This window comes from Notamacropus eugenii, chromosome 1 (assembly GCF_028372415.1).
Source record: "Notamacropus eugenii isolate mMacEug1 chromosome 1, mMacEug1.pri_v2, whole genome shotgun sequence".
Classification (NCBI taxonomy): Eukaryota; Metazoa; Chordata; class Mammalia; order Diprotodontia; family Macropodidae; genus Notamacropus; species Notamacropus eugenii.
In genome coordinates this window covers 58,865,282-58,892,427 of record NC_092872.1, presented here as the reverse complement: position 1 = coordinate 58,892,427, position 27,146 = coordinate 58,865,282, and the positions used below count along the sequence as shown (strand labels likewise).

Below are 27,146 nucleotides of genomic sequence, written 5' to 3'. Positions count from 1 at the left end.
GAGGACCTGGGCTCAAATTTCACCCAAACACACTTCTGTGTGACTTTGAAAAAGTTGTTTACATTCTGTGCCTCAGTTTCCTTATCTCTAAAATGACAAAGCTGAACTAGAAGGCCTCTGAGGTCCCTTCCAACTCTAAAGATATGAGTATATGATCCTAAGTCACCTACCTTTCTAGTTCTCAGATTTCTCATCTATAAAATAAGGCATCAGACCTCTAAGGTCCCTTCCAACTCTGCATTGGTGATATTGTGAGTATGATTCTGCCGTAACACCATTTATTCAAGTTCTTTATATAATTTCCATATCCAAGAGCCTACTCTTAGGACATGAACACAGTGAATACTAAAAAATTATCATTTGTCAACTCTTCTGGATTCATATCCAAACAATATAACTTTAACTCTGGAAAAAAAAATATGGGTCTCAAAAAGTCATTAAGTATAAATCATTTATTGAGTACACACTATAAACATAACAATGGGATATCAGTTTGTGACTATTTTACGAGAATATGCCTGGCCTTTAAGGTTATCTTTATACTACTAAGGACATTATTCCATCCTGCTTCTTGCATTTATATATGCTATGGTCCATAATTTAAATGGACTCCCTCCACATTTCCACTTGCCAAAAATCTTGACAAGTCCCTGAAAAGATGCAGAGAGGCCTCCTTCACCATATCTTCCATAACTCCCCAAAGCAATGTTTTTCCCTATGAGAGCAATACCTCATGCCTCTTAGCTCAGAGCTGTAGTCTGGAAGAAAAGGTCAAATTCAGCTTCAGATTAGCTAAGCTACCTTGGGTAAAATCACTTCACCAGTTTCCCTCAGTTTCTTCAATTGTAAAATAAGATACCTGTAAAGTACTTAACATAGTATATAGCACAAAGTAGGCACTATATAAGTGCTAGCTATTTTATTACTGTCCATTGTGTCACGATTTGGGGGGTTTATATCTTAGCTTCTCCATCAGACTGTAAGCCTGCCAATTTCCAAGGGTTCTGTTGCTTCCCGTTTGTATACCTAGTACAGAGCGGAGTGCTTTATGTACAGTCAGAAGGCCTGAGTTAAGAGTGACACTGCCACCTACTAGCCTTGTAACTATGGGCACTGACTGAGAACTATGCAGTGTAAAAAAAGTTACAAAGTACTTTTACATACATTATTTCATCTTGCCCATCAATGAAACAGGGATAATTACAGTTCATAATGTTGTTCCAAGAGAAGCACCCTTATAAATTGGGAAGCACCATATAAAGATATGAGATATGCTCATCACAACAAAAACCAAGCATCTTCTACATCCAGTACTGAACAGCAAAAAGAATATAAAGTGTTCCGTGTGTGTATCTGTGTGTGTGTTTAACACACACACACACACACACACACACACACTCTGGGCTGATTTAGGAAACCGTATGCTAGAGACTAGAAGCAGAAACATGTACAGGAAAAATCAGGTTCCCATCATGGATCACAGGCTCACAGTGGAAGAGAACCAGTTAATACCATTACATTGTGAGCGTCCTGGAGGTAGGATCTGGTTTTTTTTCCTTTCTTTGTGACTCCAGCTCTTGGCACAGTTCTTGGCACAAAGTAAGCAATGTTTACTAACTTATTGGAGTCAAAGGACCTCAAGTTCAAATCCTGACTCTCCCACTGGCTACCTCTGCGTGCTCACTTCGCTCTAAGCCTAGGCACACGTGGTGGGGGCAGACACTGTGGGCTAACGTCACAGTAACAGTTCGCTTCTATACCGAGCTGTAGGGCTCCTGGTGGGCTTCATACGCGTTATTCCATTAGATCTACTCAGGGCCCCGGAACCAAGGGAAGCCTCGGGGCCCGCTTCCCGGACCGGCCGTTTCTGACCAAAGGCTGCGGTTCGCCTCCTCCGGCCCCACGCCGCTGCTCCCTGGGGAGACGCCGGCGCACTCCCGCAGGGGAAGGTCGCCCGCTCCAGAGGAGGGCCCGAGGCGCACCCCGGCTGCTCCGAGGGGCGGCCCTCGCTCGCTCTCGCCACTCCGGGCTCCCCGTCACACGCTGACAGCCGGCGCCGCCTCCCGGGCTCATTCAGGCGGGCCCGGGCCACGCTTCCCCTCCCCCAGCCGGCTCCCTCGGACACGGCCCCGGGCCCCACGGTGGCCAGGTCCCACCTCCCCGACTTGTCCCGACCAAGCGAGGGTGACTTCGCCCTAGGTCGCTCCCTCGCCCTCCAGACCCGGCGCCGACGCCTCCCCTCACCTGAGAGGCTGACGCTGGGTGTCAACGTCAGGAGTCTCCCTGACGCGCAGACTCCCAAACGAGGCGAGATGGCTGCCTGGCTCAGCCTACGACCCAGAGAGACCGCTACGGTGCCCTCCCAGGATACCCGAGCCCCTTTCCCCGCAGCAGCCGGCAGCCGGGGGGTCCCCACTGCCAGCCACAGCCAGCGTGAGGAACACCTCGCCGCCATCTTGGCTTGGGGACGCAGCGCCTGCGCGAGCCGGCCTTAGAACGACTCGCCGGGAAAAGGGGGAGGGGCGTGCGCGTGCGCATGCGCAATTCCAGGAATGCAACTGTTGCCTTTCCCGCGAGAAATACCAGAACGCGCATTAAGGAGCAGTTTATGTTGCGCACGCATGACTCATTCCTTAACGGGGAGGTCAAAACTGAGACTAGGAATTGCGTAGAAACCTACTGGGAAGATGGCCTTGATCAGGGATTTTGTAGTAGAGGCGAGGGCTACACGTAACTTGGGCTAAAATGAATTTGATCGCGCCGCTACTAGCGGAACTACATCTCCCAGAGTGCCTTACGGTGAACTCGCTGAACGGATCCCAGGGAGCAAAGCGCCCTACCCCTCAGTGTGACCCTGAGAGGCGGTCACGGTCTTCGCCGTTACTTGCTGGTCTCAGGTTCCAGGCTTTCTACTCCGTTCCACAAGCAAACTTGAACCCCCAGCCTCGCCGGGCGGACCTCCTGGGCTCGAGCATTACTGTTCCGTCAGTGGGCTTGGGGGGACGAGGGTTCGAGGGTTGCAGGGCCGCGTGGTCTTGGGCAAGTCGCCTCCCCTCTGGAGCTTCTTTCCGCTTCTATAAAACCACCCACGTCCCACAGCTCTGGCAACGGGAACAGTTTGTAAATGGCGAAATTCTCCTAGAATTGTGAGCATGTTGTTTCGGGGCAGGGCCAAGGGACCTGCGGCCTCGAGGCTACCTGGGGGCTTCTAGGTCCTTGGGTTCGGCCTTCGGACAGAGGCCAAGTTTGACAGAACAGATCCTGTCTCGGAATCTGCCTCCTTTGTGAAGCCACCTTTGACCTCTGCCCTCCCACCAGGTTCTGTTCTTTTGTACGTATCTCTCTGCCCACATGCTTCGTCCCGCAATCGGAGTCTATTACCTAACATTTTTCGATTTTCTTTGGGACTGACTGGTTTGATCCAGTCAGATCCACAGGAATGAATGTGAAAATGTGAAAAAACGCCTGGGCTTCCTGTGGGATAGACACAACTCCCTTTACTGACCCTCAGATCTGATGTACCTGCCCTGACCCCAAGAGACCTGCGCTCTGGTAGGGGAAAGCTGGCAGGTCAAAAGCTCATCTCAGTGTCTGTGTGTATGCACAGCGTGGGTCTGTCCTGACTCAACTTTCCTGGACCTGTGCAGACCCCACCTCTGAGGACCCTCAGGAGCTCCCGTACCCACCTGTGAACATGTATGTGTCAGGAATGTGTATGCACATAGGTGTAAGTGGGAGGTAGGGAGCCCCATCTGACCTTGCAGAAAGACAGAAGGTGAACCAGACGGCTCTAAGTTTGAGTCTATTTTGGTTTCTTCTCTGGGCTCTCCTAGTTGCTTTCTGCTTTGCAGTGAATCCCAGCGCAGCCTCCTGTCTCCAAGATTCTGCCTGCCTGAACTGCCTCCTGCCTGATGTCTGTCCCAAACGCAGTGGAGTCCAGAGACATTGACCTGATCCAATGCCAGGCTCTCATTCTCTTCTGTTGGCACAAGCCCCAGTCTAAAGCTAAAGAGGGATGGGTTTTGATAGGAGACTTCCATGTGCTTCTAGGATAACGTAAGTACACTAGTTCCTTTGCCCCCCTGACCTCCTCTCTGGATCTTTAAGGGGGCATGGTATGCTATATTAAATTCTACCGAATTCTAACTGAATTAGCAAAGATGATGAATGATGGAAATAGCCATCATTGGACAGGATATGATAAGGTATGTATAAAATGCAAGTTGGTCCCTGTTAGTATGAATAATGAATGGATATTGTGAAGCAGTTGGCTTATTCAAATTCTAACTTCATATTTCAATTGGGCTGGAATCAGTTAACATATTTTACATAATTTTATCTTGGAATAGTGTAAATTCAAATATATTCAACTATTTATATGATTCATCATTTGCATTCATCAGGACTTAGCTTTACATTTTAGTGGAGTTGGTCCAACCATTTTGGAAAGTAATTTGGAATTATGTTACAAAAGCAGCTAAGATGTCCCCACCTTTTAACCCAGAAATATCATTAAGCATATACCTCAAGGAGGTCCAAGATAGAAAGGGCCAATAGATGACAAACTAGCCATTGCCAAATTTTTTGTGATAGTAAAGAACTAGAAATTAAGTGAGAATTGGCTGAAAAGCTTTGAATACATGAGTATTTTTTCAACATAAGGAAGAATGAGCATGAAAAATTCATGAAAACATGAATATGAAAAAAAATCCACAAAAATGTAAATAGAAAGAACAAAAAAGAAAACTCAGTGTTGTGTAATTAATAACCATGCTTGGCTCCAGAGAAGAGCTGAGAAAATGTACTTGCCTCCCTTTATTGACTATGGATGTGAAATATTGCATATACCGTCAGGTAGGGTTGATGTGTTGGTTAGTTTTGCTGAACTACATTTTTTTTTTCATTTTGTTATTATTTGTTATAAGAAATTGTTTATTGGGTGAGGGCATAGGAGGGTGTAATTGGAAATTGACATCATTTATAAAGGGAACCAATAAAAATAATTTTAAAAAACAATTTAAAAAATTATTTTAAAAACAAAATAATTGTAGAAGAAAAGTAGCCTTACTCCCAAATAAACAATGTCCAGCAAACTAAATCACATTATCTCAGAGTTGCAAGGGACCTCAGAGGCCATCAAGTCCAGCCCAAATCTAAATAACAATCCTCTCTACAATATAGCTGACAATTGGTCATCCAGCATTTACTTCAAAGGGGAACTTGCTATCTTCCAAGGTAACTTATCCACTTTGGGACAGCTAATTATAATAGCTAATAAAGCACTTCACATGTATTATCACAATTTTAAAAAATAAATATGTATTGGTATATTTTGTTTTTCTGTGTTACCAGAATTTCTCCCAGAATCTACACCTCCACCCCCTTCCATATAACAAATAAGAGAAAAACAGAGGCAGGGAAAAAATCAGCGAAAATTAATACATAGAAAAAAATGAAAATGTATACAATTAACTATACTTGTGGACCTCCAACCTCTACAAAGGAATGGAGTGAGAGTGTCTTATCCTTTCTCTTCTTTGGGGCCATGCTTGTTATTTGTAATTTTGCAGTATTCACTTTTGATTTTTTTTGTTGTTGTTCTTTCCATTTATATAGTTGTAGTGATAGTGTTATGTTGTTTCATTCTGCATTGGAACATGTAAATCTTTCTTTGCTTCTTTGTATTCATATTTGTCACTTAGGCTCAGTAAGAGTCCATTTATATTATCAAATCTGATTTTTACGACCCTATAAAACAGAGTTTTTTTATTACTCCATTTTAAAACTGAGGAAACTTGGTTGGAGAGACATTAAAAGATTTACCATCACACAGCTAGAAAAATTTCACAGCAGGATTGAAACTCAGGTCTTCTGACTCTTAAGTCCAGCACTTGATCCTGTACGCCATCTACTACTACCTTAACCCTACTTCTTAGGAAGATTTTTCTATTGAGTCTGAACCTGTCTCTCTTCCATTGATTGCTATTCCATCCATTACTTAGAGTTCTGCTCTCAGGGGCTAAAGAGAATTACTTTCTGCTTACTTATCTTTGTACATACTGAATCCCCATTATAGATGGTTGCTTTGTTTTGGTTTTTTATTTTTATCTGTGTATAATTCAGTGCCTTGCATAAGAAGATGTTTAATAAATGTTTGTTGAATTGAGAATTTTATACTTAAGTCCAGTTCCAAATCCTATAAATCTTAACTCAGGTCCCATCTCCTCTGGGAAGCCTTTTGCAAGATGGAAAACATTCTTCCTTGGACCTTCATAGCACATGATTTACAGCTTTCCTATGTGTTTATCTTGTTCTGTTTTGTTTTGTGGTTGTATGTGGTTCCTTCTCTACTACATTGTAAGTTCATGTTCCGATGATCTTTGTGTCTTCCTTAGTACCAAGCAAAATAAATGTTTGTTGAGTTGAATGTGATCTAAAATTTGGCAACCCTTAAAAAGATAATTTCAGATGTTGTACCCCAATGGAATGAAAGTAATTTATGTGCACATATTTGCCCCCTTTATTATAATTCATTATTTTGCTAGCAACTCTTTACAGTCCATTGGACCCTTAAAGCTTCCTTGACCTGAAGGTGTCTATATAGTCTTGTAGAGTATCTAAATGTGAGTTGGTTCAAGGGCAGGGGCAAAATGTACAGGGGTCTGGAAGAAGGACTCAGCACACCAAGAGGAAAAAAGAAGGATGACCTATTTGCTACAAATGACCATACTTCTGGAAACTCATCAATTGCAGATTGAGTTAATTGCACAGTTTTGGGTCTTCATGACTGCTACTTCTTCCAGCATAGATGAAAAATGCATCTGGTCCCCATCTTTTTAGCTCTCTTGGTGACATTAATTTAGTTCCACAATGGTACAGAGGGCAGAAGAGTCCTCACTCCAAGTCCTTGAGAAATTCACTTAAGAAGCAATAATAGTAATGTTTGGTTGAGAATTTCTCAAATGTGTGTTCTGATCACCTCTCTTTTTTTCTTCCCCATCTTTCCTTTGCCTATCTCTCCTGGCAAAACTCCAAGAGGTCTATAGTATATGTGCTCCTGGATATTGTCACTTTGCATAGAGCCTCCTGAGGAACAGAGTCGTTTGAGGTGTGACTTGGGGCAACGATGAAATCATCAAATACATAACCCCATTATCCTGGTTATTTTCCTGTTTGTAAGCCAAGTTCTGGCAGCCTCCTGAGTATCTGTTTAAGAAACTTCATGAGTTGGTAAAAACAAAGGATTCTGGTCTACAATTAAGTAATTTGCTCAAAGTAGAGAGAGACCTGGGGATCATGTTGAGTTAGTTAGTACTCTGAACTTGGAAGTCCTGATTTTAGATCAGATTCTGCCACCGGACTCACCCATTAATATCTTAGAGCCAACTGCTTCTGCTAAACCTCATAGGTTCTAAGACTCAAATGAGATCCAGTATGGTAAAAGTACTTTGGAAATTATAAAACACTATACAAATATAAGGAAGAAAATAATTCAGTGAAGGGAAGATTTGTCAGTGAATGTTATTGCAAGCTACATTATTGTGCAGTTAGAGGATAATTGAAGATTTCTGTATTTATAAACTGATATACAATATTCAACCCCTTGCTTTCCCCATTTTAAAATGTTATTTTTAAAAATTTCATTCGTAGATATGTGCATAACATCAATGGTTTGAACATTATCAGTCAACCTAGTATTTAGAGATAGAATAGAAATGTGTTTTTGGTCCTTGAGATTCAGACCTGGACTAAGTTAGCATTCATTTGTGTCTTATAGCCCTTACTAAATTGGAAGCTTCCTGAGAGAAGGAAACTGTGTCTTATTTATCTTTATATCTCTCCCAGCACCTAGCACAATGTTCTTCTCTCTTCAATAGTAAGCATTTAATAAATGCTTAATGAATAAAGGAAGATAAAAGGGTGATGGAGGTGTATTTCCCTTGAGCCTATTACTAAGAAATCAGGATGTGTTTCTGTCAGTACCATCATTTACCTGTATCTCTCTCTTCAGTTAAATATGACATGCTAAACTGTCCAGAATAAGGAATTTGACACAACTTCCAGGTTTTACTTTATGAATTAGCACTCTAAGATTTGCAACAAGCTATTTGTTTACATGTTTTCTCATTTGATTCTCATAATACATCCCTCAGGTAGGTGCTGTTGTTATTCCTATTTTGCAGATGAGGTTAAGTGATGTACCCCAGGGCCAGAGAATTAGTGTTTGAGGCAGGATTTAAAATCAGGTGTTACTGATTCCAAATCCAGCATTATACCATCTAGCTACCTGGGATCTATCCAGTCCCCACCTTGAGCTCCAGCAGGCACATGACTATTAGTTTGAAATGCCTGTTAGACTTTTTGATTGACTAGCTGCTTCTTGGTCGAAAAAGATTTCAGCTGAAGTTGAAATTAGCAATAACACCTTAGGAAAGTTTCACATCTATCACCATGCATTCCCTACATCAGGATCACAGTCCTGTTTCTAGTGTGGCCTCTTAGTTTCACTGGAACACAAGTTCCAACATTCCTAAGCAAAAAACAAGTGCCATGGAATCAAGACAGAGGTTTTATTTGGGTATGTGAAGCCACATATCTCTTATGTATAGTTTGCTTTTCCATTTCAGTATGTAATAAATTTTAACTTTTAAAGCTGTCCTGTTTGTGTTTCCTTCTGGCACTAAGTTTTCAAAGTACAGTTCAAGAGGGCCCTGCAACGTGAGAAAATCCTTTTTGGAAGGTCAGTTTAAGGTAGGACATAATTCACAGGATCCAGACTCTAGGTCTCTAGGATGTATGAGATCACAGGTCACTGACTTTTTCTGTGCCTGTGATTTGTCACTGATTTCCCAATATGGCCCAATGTCAATACATCCAATGAAGTGGTGACCCAATTCAAATGCTGCCTCTTTCATCACTTCATTTGAAAGGGATTTCATTCTCATCTAATCCCATAACCCTTTATGTTTATCTTTTTTTTAATTTAATTATTTGTTTTCAGTTTTCAACAATCACTTCCATAAGTCTTAAATTTTCTCCCCCTCCCTCTCTACTACCTCCCCAAGACAGCATGCAATCTTATATGGGTTCTACATATACATTCTTATTAAACACATTTTCACATTAGTCATGTTGCATAGAAAAATTAAAATGAATGGAAGAAACCATGAGAAAAAAAAACGAAACAACACAAGAGAAAGTAGTCTGCTTGATTCTGCATTCTGATTCCATAGTTTTTTCCCTGCATGTAGATGACATTTTGCCTCACGTCCTTTGGGGATGTTTTATGTCCTTGTATTGCTGTGAAGGGCTTAGTCTATCTGAAACAGTCCTCTCACGCTGTGGCTGTTACTGTGTATAATGTTCTCCTGGTTCTGCTCATTTCACTCACCGTCAGTTCATGTAAGTCTTTCCAGGTTTTTCTGAAGTCCAACTGTTCCTCATTTCTTATAGCGCAATAGTATTCCATTATATTCATATGCCACAACTTGTTCAGTCATTCCCCAATTGATGGGCATTCCCTTGATTTCCAGTTCTTGGTCACCACAAAAAGAGCTGCTATATTTTTGTACATGTGGGACCCTTTCCCATTTTTATGATCTCTCTGGGATACAGTCCTAGAAGTGATATTACTGGGTCAAAGGGTATGCACGTTTTTGTAGCCCTTTGGGCATAGTTCCAAATTGCTCTCCAGAATGGTTAGATCACAGCTCTACCAGCAATGAATTAGTGTTCCAACTCTCCCACATCTTCTCCAACATTTATCATCTTCCTGTTTTGTCATGTTAGCCACTCTGATAGATGTGATGTGGTACCTCAGAGTTGTTTTGATTTTCATCTCTCTAATCAATTACGTTCATCTTCTGAAGTTACAATATTTTGTTTTATTTCCTATATAACATGGAACTGGGAGTCAAATATCTTGAGTTTGAGACTAAGTTGCACCACAATCAAACCACGCAGCATTTATTAAGCTGGGAAAACAAACAAAAATGAAATGATCCTTGCCCTCTGGGGGGAGACATCACATAACGTATATAAAAATGCACTAAATAAATACAAGGCAGTATTGGCAATTTGGATGAATTTGGTAAGGATAGCACTAAAAGCTAGTGGGAGGGGGGTGAATCAGGAAAGGATTCATGCATAAGGTGGCACTTTAGCTAAATTTTGAAGGAAATTTAAAAATGCATAAGTGAAAAGGGAGTGAATTCTAGGCATAGGGGACAAGTACCCAGGTATAAAGGAAATGGAGTGCTGTGTATGAGCAATTGCAAGGATAGTCTGACTTGACCACAAGAGTACAGAAAGGGAAGAAATGTATAAAAAAGATTGGACAGGTAGACTGGGACCAGATTATGAAGGGTGTTAAAAGCCAGACAGTCTATATTGGATCCTAAAGGCAATTAGAGCCAGGATTCTTAACTCTTTTGTATTATGGACACCTTTGACAGTCTGATGAAGCCTAAGGAATCCTCGAAATATTTTTCAATAACTGAAGGAAATGCTACATTTCCACTAGAGACAGTGAAAATAAAGATGTAATCTGTCTATCCATAGACCATTGGGTCATGAACCCCAGGTTAAGAATTCCTGAGTCTATCAAGCATTTTTGGTCAGACCTACACTTTTAGGCAAATTACTTTAGTAACTGTATAAAGATGATTTGGACTAGAAAGAGACTTAAGGCAGAATTCAGATGCAAGGTAATGAGGGCCTGACCTAGGAGTGACAGCCATCTAGAGAGAAGGGGACAGATGCAAGAGATATTGTGGGAGTAGAAATAAGATTTGGCAACTGGTTAAGTAAATGAGGTAAGGGAAAGTGAAGAGTTGAGGTTACAAACCTGGGTGACCAAAGAAATAGTGCTATTCTCAACCAAAGAAGGAAAAGTTCAGAAGAGGTATGGATTTAAGGGGAAAGATAATGAGATAATTGAGATGATTGAAATGACTGAAATGATTGAAATGACTGAACAGTACATTCACTTTGAAATGTCCAACTAAAAAATTAGGCAGTTAAAATTCCCTAACTTCTTAAGCTCATGGGAGAGTTTAAAACCACTGATATAGAGGCAGTAACTGAACCCATAGGATTTTATGAGGTTACCAAGAAAAGAGGTGCCTTGGGATACACTAAAGTTAGGGGACATTCTACGGAAGATGATCTAGCAAAAGAGATTGAGGAACAGGGAAAAAAATATATTACAGAAGGAAAGGATGGTCAAGACTGTCAAATTACAGGGAAGCCAGAAATTATGAAAATTAAGAAAACGCCAGCAGATCTTACAACGAAAGATACTGGTAAGAGACAGTAGTGTCATCTGAGGGATGAGGTTGGAAACCTGATTTCAAAGGACTAAGAAGCAAGCAGAAGTGCAGGTAATGAACATAGAAAGGTTTTTCTAGAAGTTTGGTTCAGAAAGGGAGGAAAGGTAGGAGATAGTAACTTGAGGGGATTGGTGGCTTTTGGGGTTTTTTTCTTAAAAAACTTGGGCGAGTGTATGCCGGTAGCAAGAAGGAACTAGTAGGGAGAAGATGAAGATGGATGGTATGGTTGTTGGGGACCTATAGCAGTGCAGACTTTGGATGAAGAGAAAGAAGGACTTCACAGATAATGGTCTTCATTTTCTCAGAAAACCCCCAGGTGGAAGAGTTGGAAGCAATTGAGGCAGGAGAGAGCCGGTTGAACAAATTCATTTGGGATCGAGATAGAGAATCATTTAGCAATTATTACGGATCAAATAACTTGGTCTCTGCCTCAGTTTTCTTATCTGTAAAAATGAGGATGTTTGTACATCATTCCTTTCAGAGCTGAAATACTTAGTAATTTGTAAATTACTGGGGGAATGGGATATCATTGCTAAACTAAGCTCCATGAGATTGTGGAACCCTAACTTTATTTCCCTATCTCCTCCATCATCTACAATACATAGCTCAGGGAATGTTGAGTAACCTCTTTGGGGTCCTCCATGACAATTAGTGGACAACCTGAGCCATAGTACGCTCCTCCACTCGCTGAAATGTTTAGGGCTGGAGGGTTGTTTGGGCTCCTCTCTCCCTTCATCCTCTGGCCTCTTGGAATCCCTAGCTTTCTCCAAGCCCTTTACTGATGGTAAGATTACAGATTTAAAGGAGTAGGCGGTTTAGGGACGGCGGGGCCCCAGCCCGCGGTCAGAGAGGTTAGGGGACCTCCCAGGCTCGCTCAGCTACACCTGCGCTTGCAGACTCCCTTTCACCAGTCCCGGCTCGCTGCCGGTCTCCTCCGCTCTGGCGCTCCCGGATTCAGTTACATAGTATAAACTTATGTGGCTACAGTTGCATTACCCAGGGGAGTGTAAGCCCGTTGAGGGCAGGGAATGGTGTAACAAAATTTTTTTTGGTTTGTTTTCCATTTTGTCTTTGAGCTCAATTAGTGCTCGTGTAATTGAATGGAGGTTGTAAATCACTACACTCTAAGACCGATCCACAAGGGAAGAGGCCCCGGCCGCGTCTTCCGGGAGAAGAGCCACCCCCACCCACCAACCGCCACCGAGAGGCGAGAGACGCCCCCTCCTCCGCCCGAGACCCGAGGGCGGAGGCCCAGCGCAGCATCCGCACGTGATCTTTTGCTCTTCTCCCAGCCCCCACCCCTCTCTCCAACTCCTTGCCGCCGCCGGGGGGCCCCGCCACTCAGTGAGGACTCGGGGCGGGGCCTAATGGGGCGGATGGATAACGATTGGTAGGAAGGTAGGCCCCCAGAGGCCGGTACGGAAGAAGAGGATCCGGGGGCGTGGTCCGGCAAAGCGAAGGAGGCGAGGATTGGCTGACAGCATGGTGAGGGCGTGGCCACGGGCGGCGTGCGGCGGGGTCTGAGTGGGGGGTGGAGATAGGTTCCTCGGCTCTCGAGTTGCCGCTGCCGCCGCCTCCGCCTCTGCTCGAGGTGCACCTGAGAGCCGGCTCCGCCGCAGCCTCCGCCGCGCTATGAACCGCTTCAAGGTGTCCAAATTCCGACACACCGAGGCCCGGCCGCCTCGGAAGGAGGTAAGTTCATCGCTCCGGAAGAGGCAGCGCGGGAGGGAGGGCGGGCAGCCGCGAGTGCGGAGCCTAGCCCGGAGCGTCCGGGGCGGAGGGGAGTCGAGATGCGGCTCGAGAGTCGCCTCGTTGTATGGAGAGGATCCGATTAGGGCCCCGGTGTCCCCCCCTCCCCCGCCCTCTGCCCCTGTTATGGCCGTTCCTCTGCATCCCCTCGCGTGCAGGGGGCTGGGGCTCCCGGAGGAAGACCAGCATCCTCGCCTGGGGGCTGGGCAGCCCTGCATCCCGGGGAGGCTCCGGCTCACCTGAAGCGCCTCTCCTGCACTCCACCCATCCTGTTGTCTTTCCCTCCCTCCTCGTTCATTGCAGCGTCTTCTCGGCTCCTTCCTCTCCGGCCCTCTCTCATCTCTGCCGTCCGGGCAGAGTCCAGCTGTCTGGTCCCAAGCTGAAGCCCTGACCTAGAGCAGGCAAGCTCCTGTGTTTCCCTGGGTCTCAATTTTCCTATTTCCAAAGCGAGAATAATACTGTGCTTTTACCATCTCCATCCCAGGGGTGGGTTTTTGGGGGGGAAAGGAGTGGTTTGTAAGTGCCCCGTGAGTTTAGGCAAAGACTGACCTCAGGCTGCCGGACTAGCCTTCGTTTATCGCCCACTGACACTAAGGAACAGCGCCGTCGCTTGAGGGAGAAAGAAAAGTGTTGCTTTGACTTTTGCCTTGCTGACCTGTCATTCCTACTAGGTCTTTTGTCATAGAAAACTTGGGTAACCAAGAGTGATTGGAACCCAAAATAAATCATGCTGCATTATGTTCAAGAGGTGGCAGAAGGATTTGGGATCCCCATCTGTCCCCTTTCTCTGCCCCTTCCCCCCACCTTGTTGGGTGAAGGAAGATCTCAAGCTTCCCTTGTAGCCTGCAGTATCTTCCGGTTTTGCTTCCTCAATTCAGACTTTGGTGTATTGTTTTTTTTATTTGACTTCATAGCCTCCTGTCCCCCTTATTCAGCTTTGCTCCAGTGCAGTGAGAATCAGAGTTGGGGAGATTTTTGTGGCGTTTGCTATCTTGAAATGTGGTCCTCTTCTGGAGAAGCACTTAATGCCTCTGTATCTGGGTTATTTGAATTAAAATGTGAAGCCCTCTGTCAGAGGTTGTGCTCCCCGCGTTTCCGCTGCCTCTTTTTCTTAGTGTTTGCATAACCTCTTCCCTGGCTTAGAGGTTTCTCTTGGCAGTAGTTTGCTGCTTTACCTGCCCTGGAAAGGTTCTTATATGTCTCTACTTCCATAGCTAGAGCTTTTCTTCCTGACTCTAGGAAGAGAATGGGAAGGAAATTTTTAATGCAGTCTGTAGAGTCTTGACCAGTTTGAACAGAGAAATTGCTGATCTCAGGTTTTAAGCTGTCAGATCAGCAACATTAAAGAGATTGTGTACTGGAGACCTGGTTACTCTTGGGAAGTCCTTTTTTTCCTTTCTGCTATGACCAATACACAGAGATATTCTGGTTTCATTGTCCTCACTAGAGAGCTGGTAGGTACAGTGCTTGTGCCATGGATGGAAATATATAGCCAGGTCCCAATTAGTACAAATAAGGAATTCCTCTGGAGTTGTTGAATTATTTTAATTTGCCCTGTATGTTTCCACTGAACTGAAACCATACTGAATTATTACTTTGAATAGTGTGAATTCAAAGAACACAACCTCTTCAAGGGATTCATTATTTGCCCTAATCAGGACTGAGCTGTATGTGATCATAGAGGATGGTGTGCCAGTCACTTTGTGACAGTGAGCAGTAACCAGTCCCCTTCGAAGCAGACAGACAGCCTATGTGCACGGTTAATGAAAATACGTAAGTTGTATAGGGTGAAGAATGTGGTTGCAATTTATACCATAGGAAGGATCATGGGACCACAGATTTAGAACTGAAAGGTACATTAAAAGTCATCTATTCCAGCATTCTCATTTTACAGATGAGGAAACTGAGGACCAGAGAAGTTAAGTGATTTATCCAAGATCACACAGTATGGTGGTTAGATTTTAATTCATATCCTCATTACAGATCCAGGACTTTTTTCCACAGTACCATACTGCCTCTGAGAATATTCTCATCAACATATTTACAAAACACTGTATTAATGAAGTAGGAGGTACAAATTTTGAGGGGGAGAGAATGATAGTCTCTGTCCTTAAGGAGCTTATACTCTAATAAAGGGATGACACATATACATATTGATATAATAGAAATTATGAGGTCATCTCCATTCCCAGATAACAACAGTATAGGTCAGAAAAAAATAAGAACAGTAAATTAGATTGATGAGAATGAAAGTGAAAGGATATGAAATTTGCATTGAACTTGGGTGACTGGGTGATTTGTGACGTTGTCAGAAGAAATAAGGAAGTTATAAGGAGCGGCAGATTTAGGGAGGAAATTTGAATTCAGTTTTCGATAATGGCATGGCAGGAAATGGAGAGAGCTGTCCAGCAGGCAGTTGGGAATGTTTGAACTGGAGCTATGTGGTAGAAATCTACTTTACTGAGAAGACTGAAGCTATCTGTCCTGAGTCCCTTCATCTTCACTCACTTTCATCTCAGCATTTATTTATCTCTATCCTTAAACTCTCCTATTTCCCTCTAATCTCAGGGGAAGGCTTCTTGTCAAGATTAAGCCTTCTCCTTGTGTCCTTGATTTGACCCTCTCCAAATCTGCTCCTGAGACCTTGCCTCGAAGGGGACTGGTTATTGTTCACTGTCATGAAGTGACCTTGCCCTCCACCTGTAAACATGCTCAGGTCTCCCTTAGCCTAAAAGAAAACAAAACAAAGGAACATCCAGTCTTCCTTTGATCTTGCTAACCCCACCCACCCCTTACCTTTCTCTTCCCTGTCGCTGTTGAGTCTAGAGAAAAATAGCCTACACTGGTTACCTCTACTTCCTTACCCCAGTCCTTGACAGAAAACTTCGTTATCTGAGATCTTGGAAACTTCTTAAATGTTAAATCCAGTGGCCTTTTCTCAGCCTTCTTGTTCTAGCTGTGGCATTTGTTACTGCTGACCACCCCCTCCTTCTTGCTACTTTCTCCTCTGATTTTGATGACACTGCTCTCTCCTGGGTTTTCTCATTCCTTCTCTGTTTCCATGCTCACCTAAGTGTAGGCCCTGCCCTCAGCCTTCTTCTCTTCTCCTTTTCTACCTCTTGTCAAGTACATCCACACCCATTGCTTTGCAATTATCTATGTGCTGATGACTGATACATCTGCACATCCTACCACAAGTCCCAGCTAAAATCATCTTCACCTGGATTTCCTGACACCATTTGATGAACATGTACTTATTAAGTACTTACCCTGTATATCAAATATAATATAGCTAAAACTTTATTCATCTTCCTCCTAAAACCTTCCTTTCCTCTCAAATTCCATTTCTTTTTCACCATCTTCACCATCACTCAAGCTCAAAATCTTAATCATCTTTGACACTTTCTGTTCCCTTACTTCCTACATTGCATTAGTCCCCAAGTTCTGTGATGTCTGTTTTAGCAGTATCTCTCTTATCTAAGTTCCCTCCTCTCCAATCCCACCCTCACTTCCCTCATTCAGACCCTCACTTTATCTCTCACTTATGCTATTGCAAAAGATTCCTAGCTGATTCTCTGCGTTGTTGCCAGAAATATCTTCCTAATACATAGGTTGGATCATGTCACTTTCTGCTCAGAACCTTACAGTAAGGATAAAGTGCAAAATCTAACCTGATATTTAAGGCTCTCTATAATCTGGCTACAACCAGATTCCAGTCCTAATTCACATTAATCCTTTTCCATACACTTTATACTTACAACAAAGTTATGTTTTGAACACAGTTGGCTTCCTAACTAATTCCTGAGCTTGTCTTGCCCTCTTCTGCTTCTGTATATCTGCTCATTCTTGGACTGTGCTTCCCTAGTGGCATCTGCACTTATTGACATTCTCTCTCTCCAAAGGCCTAGTGCAGGTGCCACCTGTTTCCTGAAGTCTTCTCAGATTCCTTGACTGCCAGGGATGAAAATGATCTCTCACAGAATCTGATTTGGAAGCGACCTCAGTGGCCTTCCAGTTCAACCTGTTCCCAGAACAAGAATTCCTGTACAACATACTGGACCTATTTTCCAGCCCTTTTGTTGGAAGGGCTCTACTGAGGAGAAACCAGGCACCTCCCCAGGCAGCCTTTCCACTTCAGGCTTCTGGATGTGTTCTCATTCTTAGGAAGTTTTTCATTCTGTAAAGACTAGATTTGTTTTTCTCCATCTTCTCCTTGTTACACCTAATTTTGTTGTCTGGGATCAAGCCAAACAAATCTAATTCCCTTTGAAGCTCTTGACAATGCTTCATGTACTTGCACATAGCTAACATCCCCCCTAAGTCTTCTCTTCCCTGGGATTAACATTCCCAAATGTTTCTTCCCTCCAATGATCTCTAGCTTGATCTCCAGGCCCTTTACTGTCCTAATTGCCTACCTGAACTCTCCAGGTTGTCTCTTCTCTCCCTGCTCGTATACTTCACAGCACCTCATCTGGATGTCTTTTTTTGCCTGTAGCAAAATGACCTTATTTGTGTGCTTATATTGTTGTTGTTCATTTTAGTCGTTTTTGGTGTTGCTCAGTAATTTCAGTCGTGTCCAACGCTTCATGACCCCATTTGAGGTTTTCTTGGCAAAGATATTAGAATGGTTTGCCATTTCCTTCTCCAGCTTATTTTACTGATGAGGAAACTTAAGCAAATCACTTTAAGTGATTGGCCCAGGGTCACACAACTAGTAAGTGTCTGAGGCCGGATTTGAATTTGATTCCTCCTGACTCCAGGGGCAGTGCTGTATCCACTGTGCCACCTCCCTCCTACCTCCTCTCCCCGTATCCAATCATTTTCTAAGTTTTGCCCATTCTGCTTCCAAGGTGTGTGTCCTATCTGTCCTTTTGTCTTTGGTCACCTGACCTCTGCCTTACTTGAGACTCTCATCACCTCTTTCATGGTGTATTACAGTAGCCTTCTAATTGGTTTCTCTGCCTCAAATCTCTCCCCTTTCCTATCCACCTTCCACTTGCTACTAATGTTATTTTTCTACATGTCTGATCATGTGACTCCCCTATGCAATAAACTTTAATGGCTTCCTTCTGCATCTAGGATTAGCTATATACTCCTCCATCTGACTTTTAAAGCTCTTCCCACACTAGCCCTAACCTACCTTTCCAATCTCATTATTCCCCTTCCTGAATTCTGTGGTCCAGTTCGACCGTCTGTCTTCCGTTTTTATACCTTGGCACTCCTTTGTCTCCCTCCTTTGGCTCTCTCTGGAGTACTTCCTTCTCACCTCTGCTTCTCAGAATCTCTTCTTGCTTCCAAAACACAATTCAAGGGCCACCCACATGAAGCCCTCCCGGATTCCAGCCTCTCAGCTGCTGCCTCCTTCCCTCACCCCCAACAACTGCCCTTCTGTTTTTTATAGATGTTCTTATATGTGCTCCTGCCGTCTTCCACGGATAGAAATATGAACTCCATGAGGGTGTCCCCAGAACGTCGTAGGTACTTCTAGATTGATTGCATGGCTAGAGGTTCTGTAGTCTGGCACAAGGTATAGAACTACAAGGTGAGCAGCTCGAGCAAAATCCCTGAAGTATTAAAGGCTAAGAAACAGGGAATTGGATTCTGCTTCTCATCTGTACTTGCAAAAAGAAGTCATAAGTGGTGGGCATGGTCTTCAGCAGAGATGTCAAACACTCCCAGGTATAGCCCAAACCAGATTAAAATTTAATTGGGAAAAATAAATCAAAATGCAGTAAAACCAAGATCATAATAATATGTCTAATTCTAAGTTGACGTGCACCCATGGAGTTCTTTCTGTATGGTTTGGTGGCCTTTATTTCTATTTGAGTTTGACATTAAATTGACATTTAGCATTTGAGTTAGTCATATACCCGGTGTCAAGAGTTTGTCAGTGAAGTCAGGATGTGAAATAATAGCCTGGTAGCTTGCGGGGACTTCTGGGGGAATTGTGTCAGATGCTGGGCCAAGATCTTTACAAACAGCATCTCGTTTGATCCTCATGATGATCCTATGAGATCGAAATTATTATTATCCCCATTTTTACAGTGGAGAAAACTGAGGCAGGCAGATTAAGGGACTTTATCGGAGTCACACAGCTAATAAGTGTCTGAGGCCAGGTTCTTGACTCCAGGCCCAGTGATGCCTCCATGACCAGGTAAAGTGAAGGTTGTTCATGGAAATCAAGAGAAGGTTCTGTAACCCAGGCTGGTAGGATGGACTGGGAAATTTGGAGTGCTTATTTTTTAGTCAGCAGAAGGTACTTTGGCGTTACTGGAAGAAAAGATTCAGATGATGTTTATATTGATTTAATCAGGATCTCTTTTTGCTTAGCATGATGAGGGCAGATTCATCAAATGCTATTGATCATTTCCATATATGAGTACCAAAAGCCATCATTTGTGCTCATCATTTCCATTTGTGTCCAAACATCCAGTTTGTTGATTCATTCCTCTGGGTTTTTAGCATCTTGAATTTTGGTGAATGTGCAGGTTTCTAAGAGTGAGTGGTTGTCACATCTCCTAGCTGTGTTCTCTGTGTGAGGGACTTCAGGAATATTACTTCTGATAGTTCTAAGTTTTAGTATCCCAGTGCGGCAAGATCAGGAAAGCTGAAATTCTCTGTCGCCTTCTTCTACTTTTCCATTTGAAAAATGGGAAGTGAATTCTTCAGTGTAACGTTAGTAGTCAGACCCATGACCCAAAATTTAATCTGTAAAGAAACATTCTTGAGGGTCTCCCCTCTTCCCCCTTCCCCTACCTGTCACTCTTTCACGATCCTTCCTTGCTCTCAAGCTCAGATTCACCAAAACAGTGGAATATGGTATGCAAAATGCTTTGTAAGTCTTACAGAACTGTAAATGCTAGCTGCTGTCATTATTGTTATTCTCTGCTGCTTATTTCTTCCTAGCCTCTGGAACATCTAGATTTTTTTCTCACTTTCCTGGCCTAGTCAAAGAAGAAAATCATTTTCCTTCAGTCTTACTGAGATACTGTTTTTTTAAAGCAAAACTTTACTAGCAAATTAAGGGGGAAACAGCATGAAATAAAAGAAGATACAGATTGTCAAATTACAAAGGGGTAGAGTTTACTTGTAGTGTAGAGGAAAGAGGCCTGGACCTCAAGTCATTAGAAACCAGTGCTCCTTAATTAAGGAGCTTGCTTTGCTGGGATGAAGTAGTTCACTGATAAGTAAATACCCAGTAAATTCCCCTCCAGATTCAGTAATTTTAATGAAGGGGAGTGGACACTAACAAACTACAGACTAGGAAAAACCTATTGAGGGATGCTGCACTTGAATAGCGCCTTGAGGGGAAATCGGGGTTTAAGGGTCAGTGGAGATCAGAATAACATGAACAAAGGCACTGAGGTGAGGGATGAAATGTGCTGGAACATAGAGTAGATTATATGAGGGGAGTGAGGTATAATCATGCTGATAGGCTTGGCTGGGGCAACTCTACTACTTAGGGGTGTCACATAGATCAGTCACTTAACTTTGGGGAGCTCAGGTTTCCTCACCTGCAAAATGAATATTTTAATAATTAAACTTACTTCATGGAGTTTTTGTATCAGTGCTTTATGAATATAGAAACATTACATAAATGTCAATTATTATTTTTTATTATTATTAGAGATCTTTCCTTTTATTCTTTCTGACCTTGTTTAGCCCCCGGGGGTGGGGTGGGAGTTGGGGGAACGGTATTGCCTTTGGCCCTCGGTAATAACAAGGATTTCTACAGATTGAATCATAGCTCACACCACTTCTGAACTCCTCTTTCCCAGCAACACCAACAAAAAACCCAAGCAATTTTTTGCAGGTCTCCAATACCACATGTAAAATTCTAATTCTAAAGTTCTAAAAACACTAATGTTAGGGAAGAGCCATGACTTCAAAGAACTGTCTCAGGCCCCCAGGTTTCAGCTGATCTCTGCTTTTCTTGCCCTTTGGCTTGCATGTACAGGTTTCTCCTCCCTTCGCCAGCCGCAGGCCAGATTGTGAAAAACATCCTTATCTCCCCTTTTGGAGTATTTCTCCTTTCCTTTTAGGTCTTTTCTCCTCCATCTCCTTAGGACCTCAGGGTTCTTAACATTATTCTTTTTTGCTCAGGCAGAGGTATTATATGTAAATTTGTACCAGGATTAGTGTGTAATCCTTCCAAACTATGTCAGGGAGAGGCCTGATCTTTAACAAGAGGAAGACATCTCTAAAGGTTCAATTTTAGATCCTTTGGTACTTGGGTAGGGTAATATTTGGGACAAGGGAGCTAATCATGCATCAGAAATAAGAAACTCGAATGGACTTGTATAAGTCATTTGGTCTAGCCTCTTCATTTCATAGATAAAATACCTGAAGCCTGGAGAGATTGAATGATTCGAATCCAGGTCCTCTGAAGGTACCCCACTACTCTTTCCTTTTGGGTTCTAGTCCTGTACATAAACATAGGTCCCTACGCATTCCCTCTAGGGATATTGCCAAGTTTTTCCATCACTACCATTCTTCTCTCATTCCTTACTTCCAGGCCTGGATCAGTGACATTCGAGCGGGAACAGCTTCGTCCTGTGGGAACCACATCAAGTCAAGCTGTAGCTTGATTGTGTTTAACACTGATCGACCAGGTATGAGGGCCAGGTTGGAATGAGAGGTGTGGACTGGCTAGAGTGGAGAGACAGAGGAGAGAACTGGGAAGAAGAAGAAAGGGCTATATCTTCTGGACTCCTAGTTAGGAGAAGAAGGAGAGCTTAGCTTTATCTGCCTGCTTTTTTTCCTTGTTTTTCTCCATCCTACAGCTGTGTCATGGAAAGATTCTTTGGAGTGTTGGGGTTTATCAAGGGTGGGATGAACATGAAAGCAGAGTGGGGGAGAGTTTACACGCCTCAGAAACTGCAAATTGACAGCTTCTTTTCTCAGTGATAGCTGGAACAGTGTCCAGACCTGATACATCCTCAGGATCCTGTAGTCTAGTCCTCCAGATGTCTAAGATTTGAGACATCTTAGTTGCAGTGAGGCAAAGGAACTTGTCTGGAGTTACCCAGATAGTTGGGTAGCAAGTATTATGTTCTTTGCATTTTAGTGGAGTCACTTAATCCAGTCTTATCACCCCAGGGCTGTGACATTTAATAACTTATATTTTGACTATTATAGTTAACAGGAACCAAGCTAAGATCCAGGTTGAGCTTGGGGTAGAATCCAAAGGACCTCTTATTTAAGGTTGAGACTGTTATTCTTTGGTCTGTGCCTTTCCTGTAGGGAGCTTCCCTCATTGAGGCATGTATCTGGGTTCCACTGGGATTGTGGGGATCTAGGTAGGGGACATAGTTAGTTCTTACTAAATTGGAAATCCATGTCAATTCATTCTCTTAACAGGCACCCTGGGTGTTGTGCCCCTGGAAAGTCAGGGCAAAAACAAGAGAAATGTGGCATATCTGGGTTGCCATTCGGGTAAGTAACTCCTTTTGTCTAGGGCATACCTGCTATTTTCTTTTTACGCTGTTTCTCATTCAGTTGAAAAACTGCTTACCTTATACGAGGAATTATGCTGAGTGATAGAGATACAGAGACAAAATGAAGCAGCATTCAGCTTTACCTTTCCTTCTGTTCAATACTTAACTAGGCTTGCTGACATCCATGCTTGCTACTACCTTTCCAATCCAGCAATCATTAATTAAGTTTGTAAGGTGCTAAGCCTATAAAGACTACACAGGAAGCAATCCCTGACCCAAGGGGCTTTCTGATTAGGGAAATTGGGAATTCTGCTGAGGACAGAAGTGGGGGTGGGATAGCAGGTACAGAAGATCACCACTGGCTTTAGGGCCAAGGAATAGAGATACGCATACCTACCCCCCTTGGGAGAAATTTCATGGACCCAGTCTTTGCCCATTGGCTACCTGGCCCTTGACTCTGCACCAATTGTGGCTTCCTCTTCTGAAGCCTTGACTCCACCGCAGAGGAAAAATGTCTTGCCAGATTACTCATAGCTTGTCAAGGGTCAAGTGGAATAAATTCTAGGCTACCTATTTTGTTTCCCAAGCAAGGTAACGCTGAGATGGGGCTGGACCAGAGGGCTCTGGCTAAGATGGCTTCAAAGGATTTTTGGCAGCAGCAACAGCAGCAGTAACAACTTCTGTACGGGTGGAATTCTTCATCCTGGCCCAGCTCCAGCTCCAGCCAAATGACTTGTTCTGTGCATGCTCAATTTGGCCTGGCCCATGTTTTCTTTGGGTTATAGCAGCTGTGCTAACAATCCTGAACTTGCAGTAGCCTTGTTCATGCATCGCGATAGGGACTAAGCATTGGTCCCTGCTAAATCTGTGGGGGTCTGTGGAGGTCTGTGGGGGTGTGGATGTGCTTGTTAACAGTCTTTGATTCCTACATTCAGGAAATGTTTATTGAGGGCCTGTGCTATACAAGGCTACATCTGGGGATGTAGAGATGAATAGAACAGGTCTCTGCCCTCATGAAGAAACAGAATTCACTGTAGGTATGGGGCAGGGGGAATTGAAATGGGGTTGATAGAGAAGCTGAACAGTACAATGCAGAGTAGGATGTGGTCGGTGCATAAGGAATGTAGAAACCTTGGCAGCCTGATGAAATCTTTGTGCCCTTTCTCAGAATAATTAATGTTTTTAAATGCATAAATCAAAATATATAGGATTATAAAGGAAATCAATTATATTGAAATACAGTTTAGCAATATTCAAAATAAAAGAAACCAACCACATTCAGGGACCTCAGATATAAACAAAGTACCCTGAGTGCTCAGAGGGAGAGATTATTTTTTCCGTTAGTCTAGAGGTTGTTCATCTTGGGAATTTGCTGTGATCAGGAGTACTGCTTTGTAAAGGATATGTGCTTTCTCTTTGGATTTTTCTGAGTTCACCAAGACCTCACCAAATGCCATTGGCATTCTACCCATGAGTATGATTTGTTAGTTTAGGGGAAGGTTCATAGATCATTAGCCCTATAACGGACCTTAGAATGTAGACTATGAAATGTTAGGGCTGAATGGGGTCGTTAGAGGTGTTTACATCCCCTCCTCTCACCGATGAGGAAATTATGCTGGCCAACTTAGAGGGGGAAATGGATTTGTGTGGGTGGAGGAGCTAAGACAGGGTCCCTGGGGGTGAGTGAAAGAGACAGTGACACCAGTTGGCCAGTGTTCTGTGACATAGAAAACTGAGAGCTTTTCAGTTTGTGATCATGGCATCACAAGTGGAAGCTAAATCCAGGGTTTACTACAGTCTTCCCCCTTTATGCTCAGTGGCTGTTTGATAAATGAATTCCCTGACTGATCAAGGATGTTTACTGGATCCAAGCTCCCCTCCCCAGCTCACCCATGACTAGAAGCCATAGTACTAAAGAACCAATTAAAGGGAAAGAGCTGAAATCCTGGGCTTCCCAAGTACCTCGGCACAGCCTCTGTCCCAGACACAGATGGCAGCATGCACAGCAGTCACCACGATGTGAGATAACTAAGAGCTGCTTCAGGGGTGTTATACAGAAGATACCTGGAGAAATATAATACTTTTATCCCCATTCTGCATGAAACTAAATCTCTTGACATCCATCATCACTCAAAAACTTCCTCCACATCTACTATCTACTGTCCTGTCTTCAGGTGCCTCAAGGGCAGCAGAAACATCAGTTCTATACCACTAGTCCCATGGACACTAAAGGTCCTGTGCCCTCCCAAAAAGCAGCCCAAGGTATCTCCTGAAACTCACTGTGAGAGACCCAAGGGAAACAGAGCTTAGCAGCCTTTTAAATATGGTTCTTTGTAGCTCTCCTTTACTACAAGGTATCTACATACTCACTGTCCAGTGCCCCCGAGGTAGGAAGAAGTGCCCCAGAACCAAGAGCCCAGTCTTAGTGTTCCCCTGAGTTACCTCCTAAGGGAAGAGTCCAGTTTTTACCTCACCCCACCCCCATTACAAGACTGAACAAGTATCAACCAAGAGGGCAGCTGTTGTGACACGTTAGGCAGAAATCTTCATAGTTTTGTGGAATAAGGGCACCGGACTGGAAGTGTTCAATCAGGAGCTGAATTTCCAGGGTGCTGGCGATGGTCATCTTGCCTCAGAGGAGGGCTCATAGAATTGAAAGGAACAACTACATAGGTCATCTGATCCAATGGATTCAAACTTAAATGGAGCCACATATTGACTTAGAGAACCACATATTAACATTATCTATGGTGGGTTATATTTTTGTTTCTTTTGTTAAGGATTTCCCATTACATTTTAATCTGGTTCAGGAGGCACTTAGGACTTTTGCAGCCACCTGCTGGAGGTAATGCCTCTGTTCTAGTCTAACCCTTGGGTGAAGTCCCATCTAACTTTTAAGGTTTTGTAAAGTAGATTAGAAGTGCTAGGTGGAGAACAGACCGCTTTGTTGTTCCTTGGCGTTCTGCCCTATCACTTAAAAAGTTTTTTGATTTTTTTTTGTTTTTATGTCACTTATATTTCCAAGTATATCCCTCTTCCTTCTCTTACCCAGCAAGCCATCCCTTGCATTAAAGATTAAAAAGATAAAGAATAATGGAATAAAATTAAGAACAAATGCATAATATTTATTCTAATATATATTAGAAAGAGGGGCTGAAGGGGGATGCAGTTGATTAAAAATCAATGCAATCATTGAATTTAATAGTGTGCGACATTCCAAGCCCATGGTCCCATAACATGAGCAGTATTCCAAGTCTCCAGTCCCGTAGCATATACAGTATTTCAGTTCTACAGTCCTTGCAGAGATGCAGTTTTCTTCTCTCTTCCTTAGGGCCAAGCATGGTGGTCATTGTCATTAAAAAGTAGTCAGTTTCTTTGTCATTCTTTGCATTTACCTTGTTAATCTTGTCTTTCATTTTCCTGGTTCTGCTTTCTTCACTCCATATCAGTTTTTGTAAATCTTCCCATGCTTTTTAAAATTTTCCTGTTCTTTGCTTCCTGCAGTAGTATTCTATTAACATTGATGTACATCTATAACTGATGCTTGCCTTCTATATATGTTCTCTCTATGTGTGGTTCTTTAAATGGTTCTAGGCATGTAGGAGATTTTTTTTATTAATTTGTTTTCAGTTTTCAGTAATCACTTCCATAAGTTTTAAATTTTCTCCCCCTCCCTCTTTCCTCCCTCCCCAAGATGGCATGCAATCTTATATAGGTTCTACACATACGTTCTTATTAAACACATTTTCACATTAGTCATGTTGCATAGAAGAATTAAAATGAATGAGAGAAACCATGAGAAAAAACCAAAACAAAACATAACACGAGAGAAAGTAGTCTGCTTCATTCTGCATTCTGATTCCATAGTTCTTTCTATGGATGTGGATGGCATTTTGCCTTAAGAGTCCTTTGGGAAGGTTTTAAGTCCTTTCATTGTTGTGAAGGAAGGGCTGAGTTGATCAGAAACAGCCCTCACACTGTGGCTGTTACTGTTTATAATGTTCTCCTGGTTCTGTTCATTTCACTCAGCATCGGTTCATATAAGTCTTTCCAGGTTTTTCTGAAGTTTACCTGCTCATCATTTCTTATAGCACAATAGTGTTTCATTACATTCAAATGCCACGGCTTGTTCAGCCATTCCCTAATTGATGGGCATTCCCTCAATTTCCAGTCTTGGCCACCACAAAAAGAGCTGCTATAAATATTTTTGTACATGTGGGACCCTTTCCCATTTTTATGATCTCTTTGGGATACAGTCCTTGAAGTGATATTTCTGGGTCAAAGTGTATGCACATTTTTGTAGCCCTTTGGGCATAGTTCCAAATTGCTCTCCAGAATGGTTGGATCAGCTCACAGCTCCACCAACAATGAATTAATGTACCAACTCTCCCACATCTTCTCCAACATTTATCATCTTCCTGTTTTGTCGTTAGCCATTCTGATAAATGTGATGTGGTACCTTAGAAGTGTTTTGATTTGCATCTCTCTAATCAATAGTGATTTAGAGCATTTTTTCATATGACTATAGATGTCTTTAATTTCTTCCTCTGAAAACTGCCTGTTCATATCCTTTAACCATTTATCAATTGGGGAATGACTTGTATTCTTTTTTTTTATTTTATTTTATTTT

General features: G+C 42.9%; 2 protein-coding genes across 5 annotated transcripts in view; one reads left to right on the top strand and one right to left on the bottom strand.

Annotated features, from left to right (window-relative positions):
- Nucleotides 1-2,508, bottom strand: part of DNAJA3 (DnaJ heat shock protein family (Hsp40) member A3) — a 46,266-nt gene extending 43,758 nt beyond the window's left edge. For both annotated transcript variants that reach the window (XM_072603464.1, XM_072603470.1), the window contains exon 1: nucleotides 2,245-2,508. In XM_072603464.1, the coding sequence (XP_072459565.1) occupies nucleotides 2,245-2,455 (211 nt within the window). In that variant the 5' untranslated portion in view covers nucleotides 2,456-2,508. The remainder of the gene's footprint in view (nucleotides 1-2,244) is intronic.
- Nucleotides 2,509-2,607: 99 nt separating this feature from the next.
- Nucleotides 2,608-27,146, top strand: part of CORO7 (coronin 7) — a 125,771-nt gene continuing 101,232 nt past the window's right edge. The window contains exons 1-5 of one of the 3 annotated variants that reach the window (XM_072603370.1): nucleotides 2,608-3,696; nucleotides 3,852-4,056; nucleotides 7,037-13,022; nucleotides 21,595-21,691; nucleotides 22,440-22,514. In XM_072603370.1, the coding sequence (XP_072459471.1) occupies nucleotides 12,963-13,022; nucleotides 21,595-21,691; nucleotides 22,440-22,514 (232 nt within the window). In that variant the 5' untranslated portion in view covers nucleotides 2,608-3,696; nucleotides 3,852-4,056; nucleotides 7,037-12,962. Of the gene's footprint in view, nucleotides 13,023-21,594; nucleotides 21,692-22,439; nucleotides 22,515-27,146 lie in introns of all 3 variants that reach the window. The other 2 variants (XM_072603376.1, XM_072603361.1) reach the window with 2 other exon arrangements.